The sequence below is a fragment of the Coptis chinensis genome, chromosome 3 (assembly GCF_015680905.1).
Source record: "Coptis chinensis isolate HL-2020 chromosome 3, ASM1568090v1, whole genome shotgun sequence".
NCBI classification, from domain to species: Eukaryota; Viridiplantae; Streptophyta; class Magnoliopsida; order Ranunculales; family Ranunculaceae; genus Coptis; species Coptis chinensis.
Window position 1 is genome coordinate 4,368,829 of NC_141458.1, and position 23,265 is coordinate 4,392,093.

General features: G+C 34.3%; 2 protein-coding genes across 3 annotated transcripts; both read left to right on the plus strand.

Moving 5' to 3' along the window:
* Nucleotides 1-7,352: 7,352 nt before the first annotated feature.
* On the plus strand, nucleotides 7,353-7,739 carry LOC147507403 (uncharacterized). The gene has a single exon (XM_086596274.1). It carries the CDS (start codon nucleotides 7,353-7,355, stop codon nucleotides 7,737-7,739), a length of 387 nt encoding a protein of 128 aa, XP_086452400.1.
* Nucleotides 7,740-10,355: 2,616 nt separating this feature from the next.
* LOC147507404 (protein HOTHEAD-like) lies at nucleotides 10,356-12,794 on the plus strand. 2 transcript variants are annotated; one of them, XM_086600116.1, is made up of 3 exons: nucleotides 10,356-10,488; nucleotides 10,577-11,218; nucleotides 11,577-12,794. In XM_086600116.1, exons 1-3 carry the CDS (start codon nucleotides 10,479-10,481, stop codon nucleotides 12,488-12,490), a joined length of 1,566 nt encoding a protein of 521 aa, XP_086456242.1. In that variant the 5' UTR covers nucleotides 10,356-10,478; the 3' UTR covers nucleotides 12,491-12,794. The 2 variants fall into 2 exon arrangements, with proteins under 2 accessions (XP_086456242.1, XP_086456243.1); XM_086600117.1 differs by having other exon boundaries at nucleotides 11,583-12,794.
* Nucleotides 12,795-23,265: the final 10,471 nt, after the last annotated feature.

Below are 23,265 nucleotides of genomic sequence, written 5' to 3' on the forward strand. Positions count from 1 at the left end.
TTGGCTGATAATTCAATGTAGTTAGCAATTTATGAATACTACTTGAAATTTAATGGATAATAGTGTGGTTTATTACCGATCCAATTCCATATGAGGTCTGTTTTCACATGTATTTGATAATTTTTTTAAAACAATATATATTTATCACGGTTTTAACCAAACCGTCATGAATAGTTATTCTTTTTGTGACGGTTACAAAATGATACAAAATGATTACGTTATTGTTTTGTTAGAACCGTTGTCACAAAAGATATGATTTGTTATTACTGTTTTTGAGCAGTTGCTACTGTTTTATGTGGTGGACATAGGCTAGTCTGGAACAAATATTTGTCACAGTTTTAGAAAAAAAAAAAATCCCCCACTTAGTCACGGTTTTGAAAAAAAAAAAAATAACAAAAGACTTTTTAATAGTGACAAAGGTTTTTGGTTGTAGTGAATGTTTCATCATTTCTTTTAGACCATGTTGATTGACCGAGTTTGAAGGTGAGATTCTTCGTTTGTTAGAGTAAACACTGGAAAGGTAGGAGATAGCATTTGATTTCCAGCAAAGAAGAATTTGCAGAGGAAGATGGAGGTAAGAGTATGAGATAACAAACAAGATGAACAGTTTGGGCTATATTTTGTAAGACCTCTTATTGTGCATTATTATTTTCTTTTAGTTTTTTTGTTAGAAATGAAAAGAAAAACTTGAAAAATTGGAAACAGAGAAAAATTAGGGGTGTTAAGTCGTGGACGCATGGGTGTATATTTGACACTAGTGTTTGAAAACTCATCGAGTTGACTCTTCAAACTCATTTTGCATGACTCCACACACATTACAATAATCTTTTTAATTTTTACAAATTGGTACTAAGAGGGACTCGAACAGGACCTCTTACCCTCTAAACCAACTACGGAGCATTCCTAGCCACTATAAAAATACCACGTGCTATGCGCGTGTTTCTGCATATTTATTGATTTTTCTCATTTCAACCGACAACCGCAATAGTTGGCTAACAATCAAACTATATCTGTAAATATATGAAAGTGTATGGGCAAAATAGTCTAAACAAATCCTAATAAGACTAAAATAAACAAGACAACAATTTATTGCTGACCAATCATTGAAATCTTATTTGAACGACATCTTGACTATTTGGACAGCAATGGACATGCTACCAACGATATCTTAACTATTTGGACAGCAATGGACATGCTACCAACTACATCTTAACTATTTGGACAGCAATGGACATGACAAAATAATCGAAATCTTGTCTCTTCTCTTTATTGCTGATTAATAATGGAAATCTTATCTCTTCTATCTCGTTTAAAGAACGCGCCCCAGTTATAATAGAATTCACAAATTGTTTTTTCGTTTTTCCGATTTTATGTTCCCCAAACACTATTATTACAATTCATACTACAGTCCATGCTATATGAAATTTCGACAATTTCATCAAAAATTTCAAACAAATTTTTACACTATTATTACAACCCATGCTACAACCTATACCATCCGAACTTTCGACAAATTTAACATATTTAGTCTAAATTAGTAGATTAGTGATATAGTTAGCAATTCGTAATACGGTAAAAATTCGATAAGAAAAATATTCGAATAAAATTCAAACTTCGATAAAAATTCGTTTTTTAAATTCGGATTAAAAAAAACGGAAACGGCAAAAGTTCGGGTTCGTAAGTAATTCGAGTATAATACGAAGCTAAAAATAAAAAAAAATACGATAAAATTTGACAACATACTCAGCAAACTTATAGCGACAATACGAATAATTCGTGAATTAATGATTTATTGCCGAATTAATGAATTACTCCGTATCATTAAAAAATACGACCTTTTATAGCGTTTTCCGAATTAAACGAATAATTCACCGAATTGCTAACTATGGTTAGTGGGACCTCCTTACATCTATAGCAACAAATCGGGTCGGGAATTAAATTTTTTAATGATCAATTTATATTTGAATTTTGGAATCGGAGTTTTTTATTAACCCGATTGAATTCGGTTTTGGATAGATAGCATAAAATAAGTGTGAAAAACAACAGGCGCATCGCACATGCCAGAATAGGTTTCACGTTCATCGAGCGTGCCCAGAATGCTAGTATTAATTAAAACTCGGTATGAAAACTTCTAAGGGAAAAATAACTTGAATATACATGTATCTGGGCAATTCCAACTCATTGAGTTGACTCTCGGGTTTTCGATCCAACTCGACCTCAATGAGATTTCGAGTTGAACCGATTTTCGAGTTTTTTAACAATGTTTGACACAGTAACCGGTTATTGCATAACCAGATTCGTGCAGACTGGGCCGGTTTATTTATTATCGTGTACGTACTATATGATCAGTGTAGAGAAAAAGGAGTTTTAGCGGTGATAATACTTTATTAATATTATTTCTATTTACCTTCATGGAACTTTCCTAACAATCACTTTAGCTCCTTTTAGCACCTAATTAGTAACGAATTGACATTTATTCAACTCCGAAGTCCTGAAATACTCAAAAGCACGTAATTAGTGATAAACCTATATTATTAATAACATAATTGGCTAAATAGAAATACTATTAAAGGGTTTAAACTACAGTTTTGAGCTCTTATCAAACCATCCCCAAACAACATTTTGTTTGTCCTCAAGCAAATATGTGAAATTAAAATAAGTGGCCAAAAATGTATTTTTAACTAGTCTCGTTTCGCTAAGTGCGATTGCTTTAACCATATACAATAAGGCCTTAAACCACTAGAAATTCCCAAATGGACGAGTTATAACCTTGTGAGAGTTTTCTATAGAAGGTACTCATAAACTTCATTTATATTACAATGACTAAGAAATAAAAGTAATTGTTCCCTAATTTTATCTCAGAATATATACATCTCACTAGTATTTAAACAATGATCAATGATCATTCTAAAACTTAAACTAATACATGCATAATAATTAAATCATCTTAAGATAAACAACTATACAATGAACTATGATATGAAATACAATGGCAAGTCCGTTTCTGAAACTTTTGGGTAGCGTGCCTAAGTAGGTTCTCACAAGGAATGTGTCAAGACACATAACACTCTGATTTTTCCACTCAAGTTTGCTAACTCCAGTGTACAGTCACACATGTTTTCTCACAATCTCAATGACAATCCAAGAAAGCCGAGGTCGATCAAACACATCTACCACTTACTATCACACCAACCTATTCCTAATTGAGCTAGAGGTCTTTATTAGGTGATATAGGGAGTATGTGTTGGTTAAAGAAGAAAGGAAATGGATAATAAATATAAAAAAAAAACAAGTCTGAGATAATAGGGTCTTCATATTATGTAACTAGAAAAAACCTTGTTCTTACTTTGGTTCTACACTTTGTTTCCATCCTTAGCTCTTTTGTTTTGGCTTTTGACTCATTTGATTCTATTTTTGGAGTTCTAACTTTTTATTTTATTTTTATTTTCCTTAGATGGAAACTTTCTTTTCTTTCATTTTTCTTTTTCTTTTTCTTTTGAAGCAACTAACTAATTTTTGTTTACACAGGTTTTTCTCTTCTCTTTTCTCCACTTATCTTATTTCTCAGACTTATCCAGATAGATAGACTGATTTTATTTTTTTATTTTGTTTTATTGGGTAAAGAATTTGTGGTTTGTGAAAAGGCTCAGTGGGGCGACTAGCGGATAATTACTTATAGGTATGAATTTTTAGATATATCGATCCAAAGAGGGTCTAAATTCTCGCTTAGGATATGGTATGGTGATCAAGCAAGTGGATGTGTGATTTCTCTACTCGTAATTGACATCTCCCTTGTGTCATCACTCAGATATTAATTCATATGAGGTTTTTAGGCTAGAAGCTCACATGATATGCATTAAGTACTCTAACCTAGTTTCAAAAAATACTGCCAAGTACAATCATAGATGCTCATGCAAGGTGTTCAAGAAAAGATACAATGACTATTACCTACATATTAATCTAAGTTTTAAAAATTAAATCCTAATTCAAGTGCTATATGAGATTTCTAGACTAATATCATCATGGAGAAGGGAACAATACTATTATCACTAAGTGCATAGCATAAACTATATTTATGATTTTTATACTTTTCTAACTTTTATATGAAAAATAATACTATGTAATATACAACCTAATATCCCCGGCAGCGGCGCCATTTGATATATCTAAAAACTTTGCTTTTACTCCTACTTAACTAATTAAACTCGGCATAAGTAAAAACATGATTAGTCTCTACTTATCAATGTTTCTACTCTCGATTATCTTATAATAAAACTGGAGTCAAAATTCGTTCCACTCGTAATTGCTTAGACGTAATAATTTCTCTAACTTAAACAATTCTACAGTATCAATGAGAGCAATAATTTAATTATACTAATATGGCGAAAATAACTAATTAAGATATTCTAAATTATACTATGTCAATTTAATGAGAAGATGTGAATGAGAAGAAGAGATTAGGGAGATTTGATTCCATCTTGATTAATTCCTAATATGCTAGTATAGATTTGTTGTAACCCTAATTTTTATGTTTTCACATAAAGGTTAGGTCTTTTTATCCCTAATTATTAATGACATCTTTACCAACTAATAAATAGTATGTGAGACAATTGAAACTCATTCTCATGGTAAATTAACTACATTCTAGAGTGGAATATCTTACTACAACTATTCTATACTAACACATCAAGTCTTCATCAAAGCTTTAATCAAACCCCTCTAATGGAGGTTTAGCTATGATTTATTAGACTATCATGGATATAATAATAAGGAGAAGAAGACATAATTAAAGAACACTTGTATTGGAAATAGCTTGGATTGAATTAATGGTGGCTAACTAATAAAACAATAATTGATAGGTTTAGACTAAGAGAGGAAAGATAGATAATTAAAATTAAACTAATTAGGGTTATCTAAGTAATAGGAGAGAGAGTAAGAGTTTTGCCTTAGTCCTCTTTATATAGGAGAGGGCTAGGTTTACAATTTCGTGCATGGGCTTTGGAGCTATGTTTTGGGCCATTAAATTAATTCTAAAACCTAATTACTTAAGTCTAAAAAGGGTTTCTCTACTAGAAACTACTACAACAGTCTTTTCATTCATTTTACTCCTTTGATTGGATTAAGACCTAGACCATTAGAAATCTTTTTCTGAGCCGGTCGTTTTGACATATAGTAGGCCCAATTCCGAGGTCTGAGTCCAAAAATACGACCTACAGAAGTTCTATTGACTTTTCTGCTCTATTTCTGCCCGCGTTAACTTTGACTTTTCAGCTTTGACTAGGTTTTAAAAAAGCTTTTTCTCCTTGAAACTTGAGCTTTAACCATAGAACTTTTTAGCAACTGACCTTTGCTCATTTCTCTTGCAAAAGTGACCTATTTCTTCACATATTTAACTCCAATACCTGAAATACACAAATGCACGTAAACAATACTAACTCTTATTTATTATAAGAATAATTGGTTTAAATATAATATTATTAAGGGTTTAAAATTACAGTTTTGGGCTCTTATCAAACCACCCCCAAACAGCATTTTGCTTGTCCTCAAGTAAATATGAGAAATTAAAATAAGTGACCAAAAATGGAGTTCTAATTAATCTCGTTTTACCGAGTGCGATTACATTGACCATATGCAATAAGGCCTTAAACCACTAGGAATTCCCTAGTGGACGAGTTATAGCCTCGTGAGAGTTTTCCAGAGAAGGTACTTACAAACTTCATCTATACTACAATGACTAAGAAATAAAATTACTGTTTCCTTATTTATTCTCAGATATCTATACATCTCACTAGCAATGAATATAGAATAATCAATTCGAAACCTAAGTTAATACGTGCATAATAATCAGTCATATATATATATATATATATAATGAACTATGCTATGAAATACAATAACATGTCCGTTTCTAAAACTTTGGAATAGCGTCCTTAAGTAGGTCCTCACAAATATGTCAAGACAAAAATACTCTGATTTTTCCACTCAAGTTTCGCTCACTCCAGTGTGCAGTGGGCACACTTTTTCTTACAAACTCAATGACGTACAAGAAAGCTGAAGTCGATCAAACACATTTGCCACTTACTATCACACTAACCTATTCCTAATTGAGCTAGAGGTCTTTATTAGGTGTTGCGGGGATTAGGTGATGGTTTTAAGAAGAAAGGAAATGGATATTCAAAAGGACAAGTCTGAGATAATAGTCTATACTGAACAGTATACTAGTGTACAACATGGGAATCTACAAATGGCCGAGAAAGAGCATAAAGGAAGGGGAAGATGCCATCAGAAACTTCATATGGTGTGGAAACCCAGCAGTAAGAAAGACTATAACACTCAAATGGGCGAAAGTTTGCAAGCCAAAGGCGGAAGGTGGGCTAGGCCTCAGACCCCTGAAGGAGTTGAACCTTGCACTCCTCATGAAACTGGCATGGCAAATGATCACGATGGACAACCAGTGGTCACAATATATGGTACATAAATACAAAATGAAACATGGAAGGTGGCTGGTGAGCCATAAATGCTCATCCATCTGGAAAGGGCTTAAATGGGCTTTGGAAGAGATGAAATGGCATCTGTCCTAGACTATTGGCTCAGGTAGCTCTTTAGACGTCTAGAGAGATGATTGGGTTGGTCCAAACTCGGTGATGGCCTTGCATCCGCATTTTGACTGGAGTAACCGCTCTTCTAAAGTTCGGGACCTAATTGTGAACAATCAGTGGAGCTTCCCTGATCTTTTGATTAATATCTTTGCTAATCTAGCAATGGACCTAAATTCTCTGCTGCCTCCCAGTGCCGAACTTGAGGATAAAAGAATTTGGAAACCGGATAAGGAAGGGAAATTCTCAGTGTTCTCTGCTTTTGAAACAATTAGAGAGAAGGGGGCAGTTGTTTGGTGGGGATTAACCATCTGGAACAGCTACGTGCACCCCAAGACAACTGGAATTGCATAGAAATTATTGCAAAGAATCATTCCAACGGATGACAAGGTAAAACGTAAAGGCATTCCGATTGTTTCCAAATGTGATGGATGCAAAGAAGAGGAGGAGAGTTAGGAACACTTGTTATGGAGCTACCCCACCTCTCATGCCCTTTGGGAATGGATTATACAAATATTCCATTTGAATCCGCAAATAGCAAATGGAGTGGCAGACTTTAATGGACTAATCAAAGCCCCAAGACTTGCAAGTCTTTTGATTAGAGAGTTGTGGACTTCTGAGGTTCTAAGTATGCTAGTAGCCATTTGGAAGATGAGAAACTCTCAACGATACAATGACTCAAGTTTCAGTTATGGACACATAAAGAAACATGTAAGGAAAGGCATTCAAACTACTGGATGTCTGTCCAAGAGTCACATGTATAACATTGTTGCTGAACTCGCCATTCTCCACTCTTTGGATATCGAATGCAAGCCTAAGCCGTTCAGTGCAATCCAACAAGTTAACTGGTATCCACCTGAACAAGGAGTGATTAAAATTAACTATGATGGATGCTCACTTGGAAACCCGGGACGTGGAGGCGCTGGCTTAACTTTCAGAGATTACCAATCCAATTTACTTGGAATTTTGGCACAAGGTCTTGGGGTGGTTACAATTTATGAGGCAGAAAGCATTGCGCTCACATTAGCAGCAGAGAGTGCCATTGCTCACTGCTGGAGGGTAATCTGGATAGAAACTGACTCCCAATCGGTTTCTCACTCTTTCGCAAATGGTCACATATCTTGGAAATTGAAAACGAGATAGGAAAAAGTCGCTCAAAACTTGATCTCCTACAGGATAACACACAATTGGAGAGAAGCTAATTTCAGTGCAGACTCAGCAGCAAAGCATGGTGCAACTTTGGATAAAGATGCATCAGAATGGAGTACATCAAGACCATATTTTGTACCCAAAATTGAGAATCCAGATCAGTTGTACTTTAGATTTCGCTAGAGTACGCTCACTTCTTTTGCTCTATGGTGGGAACCTATCCTGTAACATGAAAACTCTGTCTCATCGTGTAGTCGTATATTTATATTAATATATTCACATTTTGCCTGCAAAAAAAGGGTCTTCAAAATATGTAACTAGAGAAAACCTTGTTCTTACTTTGCTTCTATACTTTGTTTCCATCCTTAGTCATTTTTTTCTTTTTCTTTTGGCTTTTGGCTTTTGGCTTTTGACTATTTTGATTCTGTTTTTGAAGTTTTAACTTTTTATTTTATTTATTTATTATTATTTTTTTCTTTTCTTTTATTTGGATGAAAACTTTCTTTTCTTTTCTTAATTGAAGCAACTAACAATTCTTGGTTTTCCACAGGTCTTTCTCTTTTCTTTTCTTCATTTCATTTCTATTCTTAGACTCATTCAAAAATGGGTAGGTTGATTTATTTTTATTTTGTTTTTGTAAAAGGGTAAAGGAATGTAGTTTATGAAAAGGCTAAAGAAATGCTCAGAGGGGTGACTAGCGAAAAATAATTTCATATCGGTTTGAATTTCTGGCTATATCGATCCAAAAATGGCCTAAATTCTCGCTTAAGATATGATATAGTGATCAAACAAGTGGACGTGTGATTTCTCTATTTGGAATTTACTTCTCCCTTGTGTCATTATATCAAATATTTCACTCATATAAGACTTTAAGACTATATATTCCCACAGGATTTGTAGAATAAGTACTCTATCCTAAATTTCATAAACTTACTGCCAATACAAATATAGATGCTCATGCAATATATTTATGGAAAGATGCAATGACTATTACCTACATATTAACCTAAATTTCTAAAAACTATTCTAATTTAAGAGCTAAAGTGAAACTTCTAGACTACTATCATCACAGAAAAAGAAACAATACCAATATTCCTAAGTGCATAGTATAAATACTTTTTATTATCTTATATATATATATATATATATATATATATATAAGTATAAATACTTTTTATTATCTTATATATATATATATATAATATGTGTCTTAAATTATGTGTGTTTCTATGCCACCCCCAAACAAAAACATGTTTTGTCCTCAAAGTATAGAAATAAGAAGGATAGAAAATACCATGGAAACGCGTGGAAATTTCAGAACACCTGCAAAATAAATTTAGAACATACTAATATAGGTAAAGAAAAACAGACGCAACTTTATATGAGTTCCACCCGTTATGAGAATAACAAAAATTAAATTGCTTGGGACATAAGCAGACACTAATAAAAAATAAAACTTACTTCATATCCATCATTTAAGCGTTTTCCTCCTCTTCTATAAAGAAGTGAGGTTCATTTGTATCCTGCCAAGCCATGATAATTTGTCAGACCTCACGCCATTTATCATCAATCCGTACTAACCTGTTAAGCGTTACTCAGTCTGATGGGGTGTAAGGGGCAACCCAATGAGGTTGTAGCCTCCACCACGACCAAGCCATAACACGAAAAGAGCGTATAATGCAATTGGTGGGTCGCATAATTTCAACCCCAACCCAATCTGTTGTGAATAACTAACAGCGGAAACAATGCTATTCACTACAAATAGATCAACCCTACACAATGATTGATCTTTCTCACTAGACATGACTTCAACACCCTCCAAGAACTATCCCAACACTTCTCAATATCAATTAACTAGCATATAAAGTAAAGAGACTAATACAAAAGAAAACAAACCACAAGACACGGATATAACGTGGTTAGACAATGTGCCTACGTCCACCGGCGAATTCCAAGCTTTACTAGATGCACAAAATATCAATTCACTCATAAAGAATAAACACTCATTCTCAATCTTTTTCTCTGTTCTAGTATTGGTTAGGTTAAGTTTTTCCAATTAGAAAAACTTATGTTTTTATACTGGACCGAAAAAGAGATCGATGTTTGAGAATCTGACGAGGCGCTGGCGGCAATTGGCAATGTTTAGTTGGCGCGTCGGCGCTATCACCATCGTTCCGCATAAAAGCCAAAACAAACATTAGTTGGGCGCGTGCGTGCCCTCAGTACTATTTCACGAAAGCTTAAAAAAAAACTAACTCCAAACAACACAATCCATGTAGCCGAATGCGAAATCGGAATGCGAAATCAGGAAAGAAACATACCATGATGCGGCAAACCAAGACAGTCATAAGAAGACACTTATGCTTCATACTATAGGCTCATGATAAACTGGACACTAAGGTCTGGAGAATGTCATATAGCATACGTCTCTCAGCTAAAGCAAGGAAGACGTCACCTGCAGCGTTATTCACAGAAGAAAACCGTCATTCCCCTAAGATATTCAGCGTGATAAAGAACATGATAGTGCCTACGTTAAGGGACAGGCTACCAAGGGCTACGTTAAAATGTCCTTGGTCCTCTACACGAAAAATCCCCGCTCCATAAGTCTCACGGAAATACTCATAGTTATGGCAGTAATAATTTTTGCTTTATATATATTCATCATCTCTTATAATTTCCCAGGCTCTCAAAGTCTTACACCTCTCGAAGTCTTCATATTCATCACCTCTTATAATGTCTCAAGGTGAGTGCACCAAATTTTTATCTTTAAAACTGTCCTATACAATTAAGTTCAGTGATATCCTTACATAATTATTGTATTTTCATTGCAGGCCATGGAACTCTTAACATTCTTTCCGATGTTGAGCAAGTGCAAGGGAAATCATATGACTATATTGTTGTGGGAGGAGGCACTAGTGGTTGCCCCCTTGCAGCAACATTGTCCAAAAGATTCACAGTGCTGCTAGTAGAACGAGGGGGGTCACCATTTGGTGACCCTTTTATAATGGAAAAAAAAAATTTCTTGCGCCATATGTTTCAAATTAATGAATTCACATCGATTGTACAGGAACTTGTATCAGAGGAAGGAGTAGCAAATCAAAGAGGAAGAGTCTTGGGAGGGTCAACTGCGATTAATGGTGGGCTTTACACTAGAACTAATAAGGAGTACATAGCTAGAGCTGGTTGGGATGAGAATTTAGTGAAGGAGGCTTACGAATGGGTGGAGTCTAGAGTGGTCTTTGAACCAAACTTGAGTGAACAGCAGAGTTTTGCGAGAGATGCATTCGTTGCTGCTGGAAATGTACCATTTAATGGTTATAGCTTAGAGCATGTAGAGGGAACAAAGATAACCGGTACCATATTTGACGAGAACGGCGTGAGACATTGTTCTGCTCATCTGCTACATGCTGGAGACCCCGAGAGGCTCACAGTTCTTTTGAACGCAACGGTTAAAAGCATCACCTTCTCTCAAGGTATATAAAAAACTAATGTAGAATAAAATGACAAGGAAAATTAGTAGCTCTTGCTTAGAAGTTTTTGGCTCTTTGAGATAAAGCACTTCATACAAGTTTAGGCTATTGCGCCATGGATCCAGTTTCCGGATGGGGTATAGCCGATCACAAGGTTCACACGTACTAGCCAGGTCTATGGCGAATTGTGATAAAACCAGCCATGAACACCCGTAACTTCATATAAGATTCCAAAACGATGAAACTATTGGGTATTTCATGGAGAGCGTTGTCTTTGTTGTGTTAAAATAATAAAATGGAACCTATCCTTGGTCAAAATATGCCAACATCTATGATTCTGTAGTGAACTAATATACAGCAGTTGCAGGTGATGGAACTAAGCCCAGGGCTTGTGGCATCAGGTTCATCAGGAGCCATGAGGATTTGGACAGCTCCTATGAGGTAAACTTGAATCCAGCGTCTGATTCAGAATCCGAGGGTGATGTGGTGTTGTCTGCAGGAGCAATGGGGAGTCCCCAAATCCTCATGTTAAGTGGAATTGGACCCTCTGAACTACTTAACAAGTTCAACATTGCACCCATGATCGATGCACCCCAAGTAGGTCAAGATATCAGAGACCACCCTGGCATAAACTTTCTACTGGATGCTGGAATAGGTAATGTGCCTCTGGCACTACCGGATCCCTCTCAAGTTGTAGGCATTGCGAGTAGTTCACGGTTCTTATTTCAGTATGCTGGAGGAAGTAAAACCAGCTCCGGAGCAGGAAGGGCTCTACTGGGAAAGCTAGCTTATCCAAGTTCTAAAGGGAACTTAGAGCTGAATAGTACAGATCCCAGAAAAAATCCTTCGGTAAGATATAACTATCTTCTAGAGGAAAATGACTTGGAAGAATTCGTTGAGATGGTTCATGAGATGAAGAAGATTGCCCAGTCTATGGACTCTGCTCTAGGGACCAAGTACTGCGACAGGATGGATGAAATCATTTCAGGACAAAAACAAGAACATAATGTTGAGACAAAGAAGGGGCTGTCAACTGAAGAGGAATTGAGAGAATTTTGCAAGATGAATAAAACGTCTTATTTACATGGTCATGGAGGATGCAGTGTTGGGTCTGTTGTTGATAAGGACTATAAGGTGTTTGGAGTTGAAGGATTAAGAGTTGTGGATGCCTCTGCATTGAGTGATCTTTTGAGTACAAGTCCCATGGGCACTTTGCTAATGCTTGGAAGGTACCAGGGCATTAAGATGCTTAGAGAGAGGGCCATTGGGGAATGATCAGTGTATGTAAGTTCTTAATGTGTAGCATTTTCACTTACGATCGAGTTCCGGCCTTATATTTTACTTATTTATCATGACCCTCTTTGTCATAAGGAATGGGTTTAACTTGATCGCACATCGACGGTTATAACCGGAAGTCCTGAACTAGTTACTAGCTTGTTTTTTTCCTCCCTTTATTATGATTTCCTTCATTAAGTTTGGGGACTTCTTGTCTGTTTTTTTATTGTTCAATTGTACTAAAGATGCCCAAAATTACGATTTGCCGGCTAATAAAAGTAGTTCAAACCCAATTACGTACCAATCAAGATTCAAGATTAGGTTGTGTATTACTTCATTTCGCTACTCCAATATTTGTTATTTTATGGAATATCATATACCAATCATTGATAAATATACATAATTCAGGTATTAGCTATATTATTCTCGCGCAAAATTCTTAACTATGCAAATCAGAAAATCAACTTCAGAATATCACCACTGGGGAGTTATACGTCGCTTATGTTTATTGATGATGTAAGAAAAATACCTACTGTAGTTGTACAAATTTTATGTCTTCAAATGTAATTAGCTCCACTGTAATTACCAATAACTAACCACGCTTCTCTAGCCTTCCTTACCTGATCTATCAAGGAAAAAACAGTGACCATTAAATACTTAAATGGCACCCTAAAGACAGAAAACTAAATAGCTAAGTAGCTAACTATGAGAAGATCCTTCCAAATCAAGCTTGGATCACGGTGTAGCGGTTGTAGGCTACGTGAAGAGGACTGCTCATTTGCAACAAGACTAGAGAGCACAACATCTAGGCATACATAATTACACTAAAATAAGTTATTTTGTTAAGCAAATTGACTACCAAACAGACCTCTGTAGACAAGGAATTTGCCCCCCTGAAAGGTTTGCTAACCAAACTCAGAATTGAAAGCACGTAATTTCATTAGCAAGTACTGTATGTTTTCTATACGTTTCATATTCACTTTAGGCAAAGAGATCTTCATCCAGTTGGTTTTTTGTGTGATCTTTTACTGGTCCTTAATTTAATTTTTTATTTTTTTAGGAAGTTTTAAAAAGTGCTTTCGGATGGTATTAGAGTGTATTTATCATACGTACAGGACTCCATTGAGTTCGGGAAAGGAAATTAGAATTCTCTGAGATTGAATTCTCAATGATAATTTGAGAAATATGGTCGTTTGGTTGTCCATAAAAATTCTCTTAGTCCATTCAAAAATATGTACACGAGTCATTTAATTAAATAAAAGTTCTTTAAAACTCTTATATTTTAGAACCACTATATTACAAACCCCTTTTTCTAAAGGTGCCGTTCTTTGTTAACTATATTTAAGAGTTATTTGTTAACTATATTTAAGAAATTAACTACCATTAACTACCGTGAGAATCCCAATTAACATGGTTTACCTACACATCGATGCCACAATTGGCAAAACACCAATATTCATCCATCCTAATTACTCACCCTTCCAGTATTGACCCCAAATGCATCGATGAGTTTGCCAAATTGGCGAGACTCTTCAAAGAGTCCTTGTTAGCAATTGGCGAATCGAATTTTTGAAGGACCATACGTTTAATATTTCCGAATGTTTGAAAGATTCGGAATAATTTGCAATTTTTTGCCTTGAAAAGTATAATTCGGTTTTTGACGAATTTTTCAAAAATCCGGTTAAAAAATTTGATGGTTGTTAAAAAAAAAAATTGAATAAAAATTATTTTTTGTTTTGTTATTTTTTATGTACTTTATGTCCCCCACTCTTACTTCTTTAATAATAAAATAATCAAAAAACTTTGCTCTCATACTTTTTGGGCAATATTTAAATTGTCATGGAACGGTGTGTGTATTTTGAAGTTTGAACTGTAATTTCGTAGACATCTTATGAAATCAAGATTGTTAGGACCTACATGCGTCTCAGCACATTTTATAAAATACTTGACTCCTTCCTCTTATTATCGTTTATCCATAGACATCCAAGTCTTATCCATACCCAATGTCAGAAATTTAGTACACGATTACTACATACACAAGAAAAAACTAGCTTTCGACCCCGTCCTACGAACGGGTGTCGTTATATTAAATTATTGTAAAAAATATTAGCAACTATGTATAGCTATGAGATATGAAAATTATATTAATTAGTCATTCAAATTTTTTGCACCACTCTCTATAAAAAGGAAGCATCAAACCTTGATAAAACTCATTGACTTTTTTTTGTTGTTAGGTTTAATAATTAAAGTTTTGTGAGAATGCCCAATGTGACGAAGATAATATTGAAGCTACTTGAATAGCATGACATTCTTAATCATAATAAAAAAAAAATTATGATAAACACTTCTTAAAATCCAAAACTATATTTGTCGAGACATTTATTTTCCCTACATATAATACAAATATGTTTTAGGGTTATTAGTTCAATGCATTTGCATCAAGTTTCTGATTTTTCATTAACTATTCTTTGAGGTTAGTTCAATGTAGTACATTGCATTCAGTTTCTAATTTCTCATTAATTATTCTTTGATGTTAGTTCAATGCAGTTCCATTAAGTTTCCGATTTCCCATTAATTATTATTTGAAGTTAATTAGTTCAGTGAAATTGCATCCACTTTATAATTTCTCGTTAGTTATTCATTAAGGTTAATTCAGTACAGTTGCATCCAGTTTTTGATGTTTCATTAATTAGTCTTTGAGATTAGTTCAATGCATTTGCATTCAGGTTCCAATCTCCCGTTAATTACTCTTTGAGATTAGTTCAATACATCTGCATCCAGTTTTTGATTTTCCATTATTTATATTTTAAGGTTAGTTGAATGCAGTTGCATCCCATTTCCGATTCCCATTATTTATTTTTTAAGGTTAGTTCAATGCAATTGCATCCAGTTTCTGATTTCTCGTTAATTATTACTTGCGGTTATTTCAATACATTTGCATCCAATTTTCAATTTCATATTAATTGTTCTTTAAGGTCAGTTCAATACATTTGCATCTAGTTTCTGATTTCTGATTAATTATTCTGTGAGATTAGTTTAATGCATTTGCATCCATTTTCCGATTTCTCGTTTATTATTTGATAAGATTGCATTTGCATCTAGTTCCCGATTCCCAATTAATTATTGTTTGAGCTTATTTCAATGAATTTGCATCCAGTTTCCGATTTCTCGTTAATTATTTCTTGAGGTTAATTAGTTCAATGCATTTGTATCCAATTTATTATTTATGCTTTGAGGTTAGTTCGATGCAATTACATCCGGTTTCTGATTTCCCGTTAACTATTCTTTGAGGATATTTCAATGCATATTTGCATTTAGTTTCTGATTTCCCACCAATTATTCTATGAGGTTAGTTCAATGCAGTTGCATTCGGTTTTTGATTTTCTATTAATTATTTTTTGAGTTTAGTTCAATGCATTTGCATCCGGTTTCTGGTTTCCCATTAATTATTATTTGAGGTTTGTTTGATGTATTTGCATACCGTTTACGATTTCCCATTAAATATTTCTCAAGGATTTGCATCCAATTTCTAATTTTCCGTTAGTTATTCTATGACGTTAGTTTAATGCAATTGCATCCAGTTTCCGATTTCTAGTTAATTATTTTTTGAGTTTAGTTTATTGCATTTGCATAAAGTTTTCAATTTTCCGTTAATTACTCTTTGAGCTCAGTTATGTATTTGAATCCAGTTTTCGATTTCCTTTTAATTATCCAATGTGGTGTGTAATACCAATTCTTCTACTAATCCATTTGTAGTGTCCTTGCAAACATGACATAAAAAATAATTATATTTGATTTACTATGTTGGATCACCAAAGATTATCCAGTTTCCGATTTCCCGTTAATTATTCTTTAAATTATGCATGACTTACTATGTGGAATCTGCAAAGATTATCTATGAACGGGTATTGTTATATTAATTATTCTAAAAAATATTTGCAAATATGCATAACTATTATATGTTAATATTATATTGATCACTCATCTAAATTTCTTATAACGTGAAAACCTCACTCTCCATTAAAAAAAAACTCACATTTGATAAAACTTTCCAACTTCATTTTGTTGTTTAATAATAGAAGTTTGATTGAAATTTTGTGAGATTGCCTAATAAGGCGAAGTTCATATATATTAACGCTACTTGAATAGCAAGGAGTTACCAATCATACGGAAAGAGAAAAGATAAACACAATTCTAAATGCAAAACTATACTTATTGAGACATTCTCACAACATATAATCCAACTATGTTTTGAGGTTAGTTCAATGCATTTGCATTCAGTTTCTAATTTTCCGTTATTTATATTTTGAGATTAGTTTAATGCAGTTGAATCCAATTTTCGATTCCCGTTATTTTTTTTTAGGTTAGTTCAATGAGGTTGCATTTAGTTTTCGATTTCTCGTTAATTATTCTTTGCAGTTAGTTCAATACATTTGCATCCAATTTCCAATTCCTTGTTAATTGTTCTTTGAGGTCAGCTCAATGCATTTGCATCCAATTTCTGATTTCCCGTTAATTATTCTGTGAGATTAGTTTAATGCATTTGCATACAGTTTCCAATTTCTCGTTTATTATTTGATAAGGTTGCATTTGCATATAGTTTTCGATTTCCCGTTAATTATTATTTGAGGTTAATTCAATGAATTTGCATCCAGTTTCTATTTTCCCGTTAATTATTTCTTGAGGTTAGTTCAATACATTTGCATCCAGTTTATTTTTTAAGATTAGTTCAGTGCAGTTGCATCCGGTTTCCGATTTTCCGTTAATTATTCTTTAAGATTAGTTAACACGCATTTGCATCATGTTTCCAATTTATAATTAATTTATCTTTGAGATTAGTTCAATGCAATTGCATCCAGTTTTCGATTTCTCGTTAATTTAATCTTTGAGGGTTAGTTCAATGCATTTGCATCCAGTTTCCAATTTCCCAACAATTATTTTTTGATATTAGTTTGATGTATTTGCATCCAAGTTTTGATTTACCGTTAATTATTCTTTGAGGTTAGTTTAATGTAGTTGTATCCATATTCCGATTTTTTATTAATTACTTTTTAAGATTAGTTTAATGCTTGCATTTGCATCCAGTTTCCGATTTCCCGTTAAATATTATTTGAGGTTAGTTCGATGCATTTGCATCCAGTTTTCGGTTCCCCATTAATTGTTCTTTGACGTTAGTTTCATTCAGTATTATATATGTTTTACAATATTTGTCATTATTATTTTGCCGTTATTTTTTTTTTCATTTTCTATTATATATTTTGTGATATTATTTTTTGTATAATTTATTTTCCACATGTAATTTGTTTTGGTTTGGTATATAATTTATTTAAACCCAACATCCACTTTAACTTAATCTCTCTCTCTATATATATATATATATTATAGCTCTCCTCTCATCAATTGAGGGAGAGTTTTAAGAGTGTCCACGTGGGCAAAACTAATTACGATAAAATAGGGAGAGCTAAAAAAATTCATCTATTTTTTTTGTGCCCGAATCTAACCCCAACAAAAACCCCAAACTCGCTCTCTCACAAACTTAAAAAAAAAAAAAAAAAAAAAAAAAAAAAAAACGGAAAATTGTCGAACTCAATAGACCTTTGCCAATCAAGAAGATACAATATCTCATTTTCGATCTTCTCTATGATTAGTCATCAGAAGAAGTTCAACTTGCCTATGTGGAAACTCTGCCTAGGGTGCTTATGCATGGAACTGAAGATATCTTGCTCAAATCAAGGAAGCAATGGATTTAATGTATTGAAGTTCTGTTGCTTCACAAAAAGAAAATTATAAGAGAAGCATTCTGCACACAGATCAGTTGCTTCCTCGAGGTCCCCATTTTAAATGGCTTATTTGGAGATGACGAAGCATTAGAGAAAACTAAAGAACAAAGATTCATCTTTTCTTTTATTAAATTTGCAGAAGAGGAGAGGTAAGTCATATTTTCCCCGACAATAAAAAACCATATTAGTGCTAATCTTAACAAGTCACAGATGAAAAAGGACCTACTTCTTAGGGTACCTAAAAGTTGAAAAAGATTCATTGTAGTATATGTTTATGGTAATAGGGTTTAGTATCCTGATATGATTGGTACTAAATATACTCAAAAGCTTAGAAAGGAAGGTTTAGTAGACCTTAAGAGGTTTCATAAGTATCCATATATTTCAATTGTCTTCTTTACCATTTTTTTGAGATGGTTTATTGTTTTTTTTAGGTTCGCATATCAACCAAGCCAGAAGGGCAAGGTGCAAGGGGGGTGGCATGGCACAATGCAAGCTGTTTTATGGAATCATCTCCATCTACCCAAGTAGAGAACGAAGTTATTATGGTGGGAGAGCCTTTTTGTTTCAAATCAGGAAGTTGTTAGTTCCTGACTAGGAAGGGATGTTCCACCAACAAAAACGGTATGAATTCATCCAATTTTGTGAAAGTATTGCTAATGTTAGTTTAAAGTTTGAGGCTTCATCATTTTAGTTTACTAAAACTTAAATGCCCTCTTTAGATTTGAATTCTGAGGCACATGTGGATGATGAACTTTTGAAAAAACCTTCCAAAGGTGGAATGAAACGCAAAATTAGTACTAGTGATGGTCAAAAAATCAAAAGTCCATAAATCTGAAGAACATGTTCCCGTAGGGGATGTACCAAATAAATCTGATCTGAAAAGTAAGTTGGAAGCTCAGAGTAAAAAGTTGTGGGCAGTACAAGATGATCTTCAAAAGCATGTGACAATGACAGAGATGCGTGCGATGCTTGAGGCCAATCACTCATACTTAAGAGGATCAGAGCTCGAACTGCGAGATCATTGGTAAATCTCTTCAAGCACTATGTCGCTATCGGTTCATACATAGGCTTAGACTCATTGTCTCATTTTCATTTCTAAGACATTCTCTCGGCTTCGATTGTGATAATGTTTCAAGAACTAATAAACCATAGTTTTTTTTACTTTTTGAGGTGTATATCTGTTCTAATTAGGGGTAACTTCAGATCAGCTCTAACAAAGTTTTTATTTTTGTTTTAGTTTTTTTTTTTTTTTTTTCCCCATTTGGAAGGATCAGAAGTTCCACAAAGAAAATGAGTTTTTCATGGGACGTTGTGTGGAGATGGAGGAAGAAATGAAAATGCTAAAAAAACCACATCTATCCAACCAGATGGGTGGATGAAAATCAGTAAGGCTAGGTAAAAGGGACACTGCGCAAGCAATCTCCCAATAATTAAGGTTTCAAATCAACCCGCGAATGTGAGATACCTCATAGAGGGAAGACACATAAAAGTGTTTGAATTCGGGATGCCAAGAATGAGGTATGATAATCAACTAACAAAATATAATAAGAGCCTAATACTGTTTAGGCAAACCAAATAAGGGAGTTCATGGATGTCATTTAATATAATATAATGCTTTGGGGCCTCTCCTCTTTGCAAATTTCATTAGTCTTTGCACCCTCCGATTATTCTTCAATGGTCAGTTAAAGCTCCAGACCCGTGTTACTTAAAACAAACCGGCGATTAAAGCCCAATCTTTATCTCTATATATATATTATAGCTCTCCCCTCATCAATTGAGGGAGAGTTTTGAGAGTGTCCACGTGGGCAAAACTAATTACGATAAAGTAGGCGTTAAAATAGGAAAATCACCAATTCCAAATTCACGAAAACCCGAAACCCTTTATTCTCAAATCTCAATCACTTGGTCTCCAACTCTCTATAGCCTGTGAAAAAAACACTCAAGAAGAAAAAAAAAAAATGAATTTTTCAGAGTAAGATGTATTTGGAGAAGAAGAAGAGAATCATTTGATTGGATATTGTGATGAAGAAGATGAACAGGTACTTTATCTGTTTTTCCTGCATTACCAAACCTTTATGTGCTTCCTTGCCATTGTTGAATTATTAGATACGCACTTCATCTCCTTAAGTTCAGCAATAAACCCTACTAGGTTGTTGCATGGTTTATTTTATCGAGTAATGAAATTTGTTGGAGAAGAATTATATTTTTTGTGTTCTCATTGGGTATAAATAGATGTTGGTCTACGAATTTCTACCAAATGGCACCCTGAGTGATCACCTTTCTGGTAAGTTCGTTCATTATCTTCCTCTAATTCTAATTTTTCTGGTTCCGAAGCAATTTTTGTTTGATTTTTCTTCATAATACACATCAATAACATATTGCTTTCACTTACCCATTTTATTTGTTTTGCAGGTTAGTGTTTCCCTCTTGACCAAAAAAAAAGTTGGTATTTAACTTCAACTTTCCTATATTGTTCAATTGATGATTCACTGGAAATCAGGTTAGTGTTCCCATTGGTGTTTGCATTTGATTGCATTGTTGTTAAAGTCTTCTCCTCTGAGAAATCTCTATTAAAGAAATTAAATTTTGGTAAATCACTAACCACTAATTAATGGGTTCTACTTTACCAAAATTATTCAAAAGTGATTCTATTGAACTGAACAAGGATTTTATTGTTAGTTTTTAATTTTAGTGGGTTTACGGTCCGGGGAGACATTGCACCTTCATTCGACTCAACTACGACAGACAAATATGAAGATGGAGATACTTCAAGTCAGTTCATCTTATCTAATTCCTTTGCTCGAGATTGGGCATCTATTTTAGATGAATAAGAAGATTAAGTCCACTATACTCGCTTATCAAGTAGGAAATTTGCAGGCACATCTTGAATTTGGAATTGCGGTATCTTCTTTGCAACCTCAGGAATTCCCTTTCTTGAGGAGTTGAGAAAGAGGGTCGTGTATATGGACCTAACTATGGCAGGCCAATAGTCAGAAATAATTAGCTAAGGTTAGTTTATCTCATATATTTTATTCTTATAACCATTACTTAAGTCCCAAGTAAATTGATTTCACTACCAAACTACAATGCTTTGTTTTTTCAACAGTCTTTCTTTTATGACAATTGGATTTTTTTTTTTTTGGATAAATCCCCTTTACGCGGTTTTTTGTTTCTCTTTTTGGGAAATGGACAACTTAAACAGTCGTCTACATAAATTTGTTTCTCTTTACTAAATTTTTTCTTGAGAGATGGTTGAATCCTCTACATAAGATAAAGGGAAGGAAATCTTAACATAGCAAGTGTTCAATAGGAGCATAATTCTGTGTTGCGCAGGTACTTCAAAATTGAAGTCGTACCGTGTCGGACACTCCGCATTTTAACTGAAAATGTCGTGTCTCCGGAGTGTTCCTACCATGTCTCAATCGTAACTGTGCAACATAGGAGCATATGCTCAGTGGATTTTGGTTATAGGAGTTTTAAGGTATTAGGCTCTTTCTTATTGTCAAAAGTTTATTGCAAATTCTAAGGTATTGCTTATCAGAGAGCTCGAGGAACTAGTAGAGGCTACCCTAGCGTTATACAAAGTTATATAGGCCTTTCTTAACAGAAATGTTTAAGTGCTTTACAAGTTGTAATTCACTGCAAACCGACAGCCACAGCCCCATAGCCTTATCGACACGCACTCACGCACGCATGCACACGCACACACACAGATGCCTAGAATAAACACATAAATTTTAAAAAGATGAATAAATTACGGGATTAAGTGGAGTATCTACACCTTTACCCTCATGCAGCCCACATCTATCCAACCCGGATGGGTGGATGAAAATCGATAAAAGGCTAGGTAAAAGGGACACCGCACAAGCAATCTCCCAATAATTAAGGTTTCAAATCAACCCGAGAATCTGAGATACCTCATAGAGGGAAGACACATAAAAGTGTTGGAATTCGGGATGCCAAGAATGAGGTATGATAATTAACTAACGAAATATAATAAGAGCCTAATACTGTTAAGGCAAACCAAATAAGGGGGTTCATGGATGTCATTGCGCAAGACAACTAACCTACCATAACATTTTACAGTTAGAACTGGTTATATTATTAAACTTCATTCCCATATTGTTAAGAAAATAAAAAACCATAAATTAATTACAGGTGAAAATTATGTAGGAGAGCTTCAATTGCATTTGTGGGAAGTAAGAGGTGTAGTATAAAGGTAACCAGTGTTTGTTTTTGTGTTGTAATTGCTATTTTGCGTTGTGGGACCTGGTTATGGTTAGAGTTGTAGTTGCTAGATTGAGCCAGTGGTGGTGGGTATGGATAACCGGTTACCGGTTTGTTGTTTTTTTTTTGCTTGGTACGAATTTGTTCTTCGTTGCTCATCTTTGAGGAGAGCAAATTAAAGGAGAACACGCCATGATTATGTTTATTATTTTTATTTATTTTTATTGAGTGGTCAAGATGCACATTACATCAATGCTGATCGATTTTATAATACTGGGTGTGAATCAGATTACATTCTCGCACATTACCAAAACCCAAGAATGATGTTATGCCTCTAGGAGAAGCTGCAAAAAGAACATCAGGCTCACTGTTCATGGTAAGCAGGGGGTGGGGAGAGTATTGAGAATTCAATTTGTCACACAAACAGGTTGACTTTTGGTCTTTTGCTTTTCTGCCCCAAAATATCATAAAAATAAAAAAGAATAACTTTTGCAAGGGCATTGGTCATTTAAGTTTTATGATTACATAAATTTTTAGTACATTTTTACTGCAAGGAGAAATAGAAAATAGTGTTTGCATATGTTGTACCTGTCCTTGCGAAAACCTAGCCTTGAGCACACGATCATTATAATGTTGAACTTTTTTTTTATTGGACCTTGACTTCGGCATCATAGTTGGAGATTTGAGTTAATATCATTTTTTTTCTTCTTGCAGATATCATGGCTGGGACCAGTTGAGGCTTCCTTTGCTTCACCATAGCTGATTCGT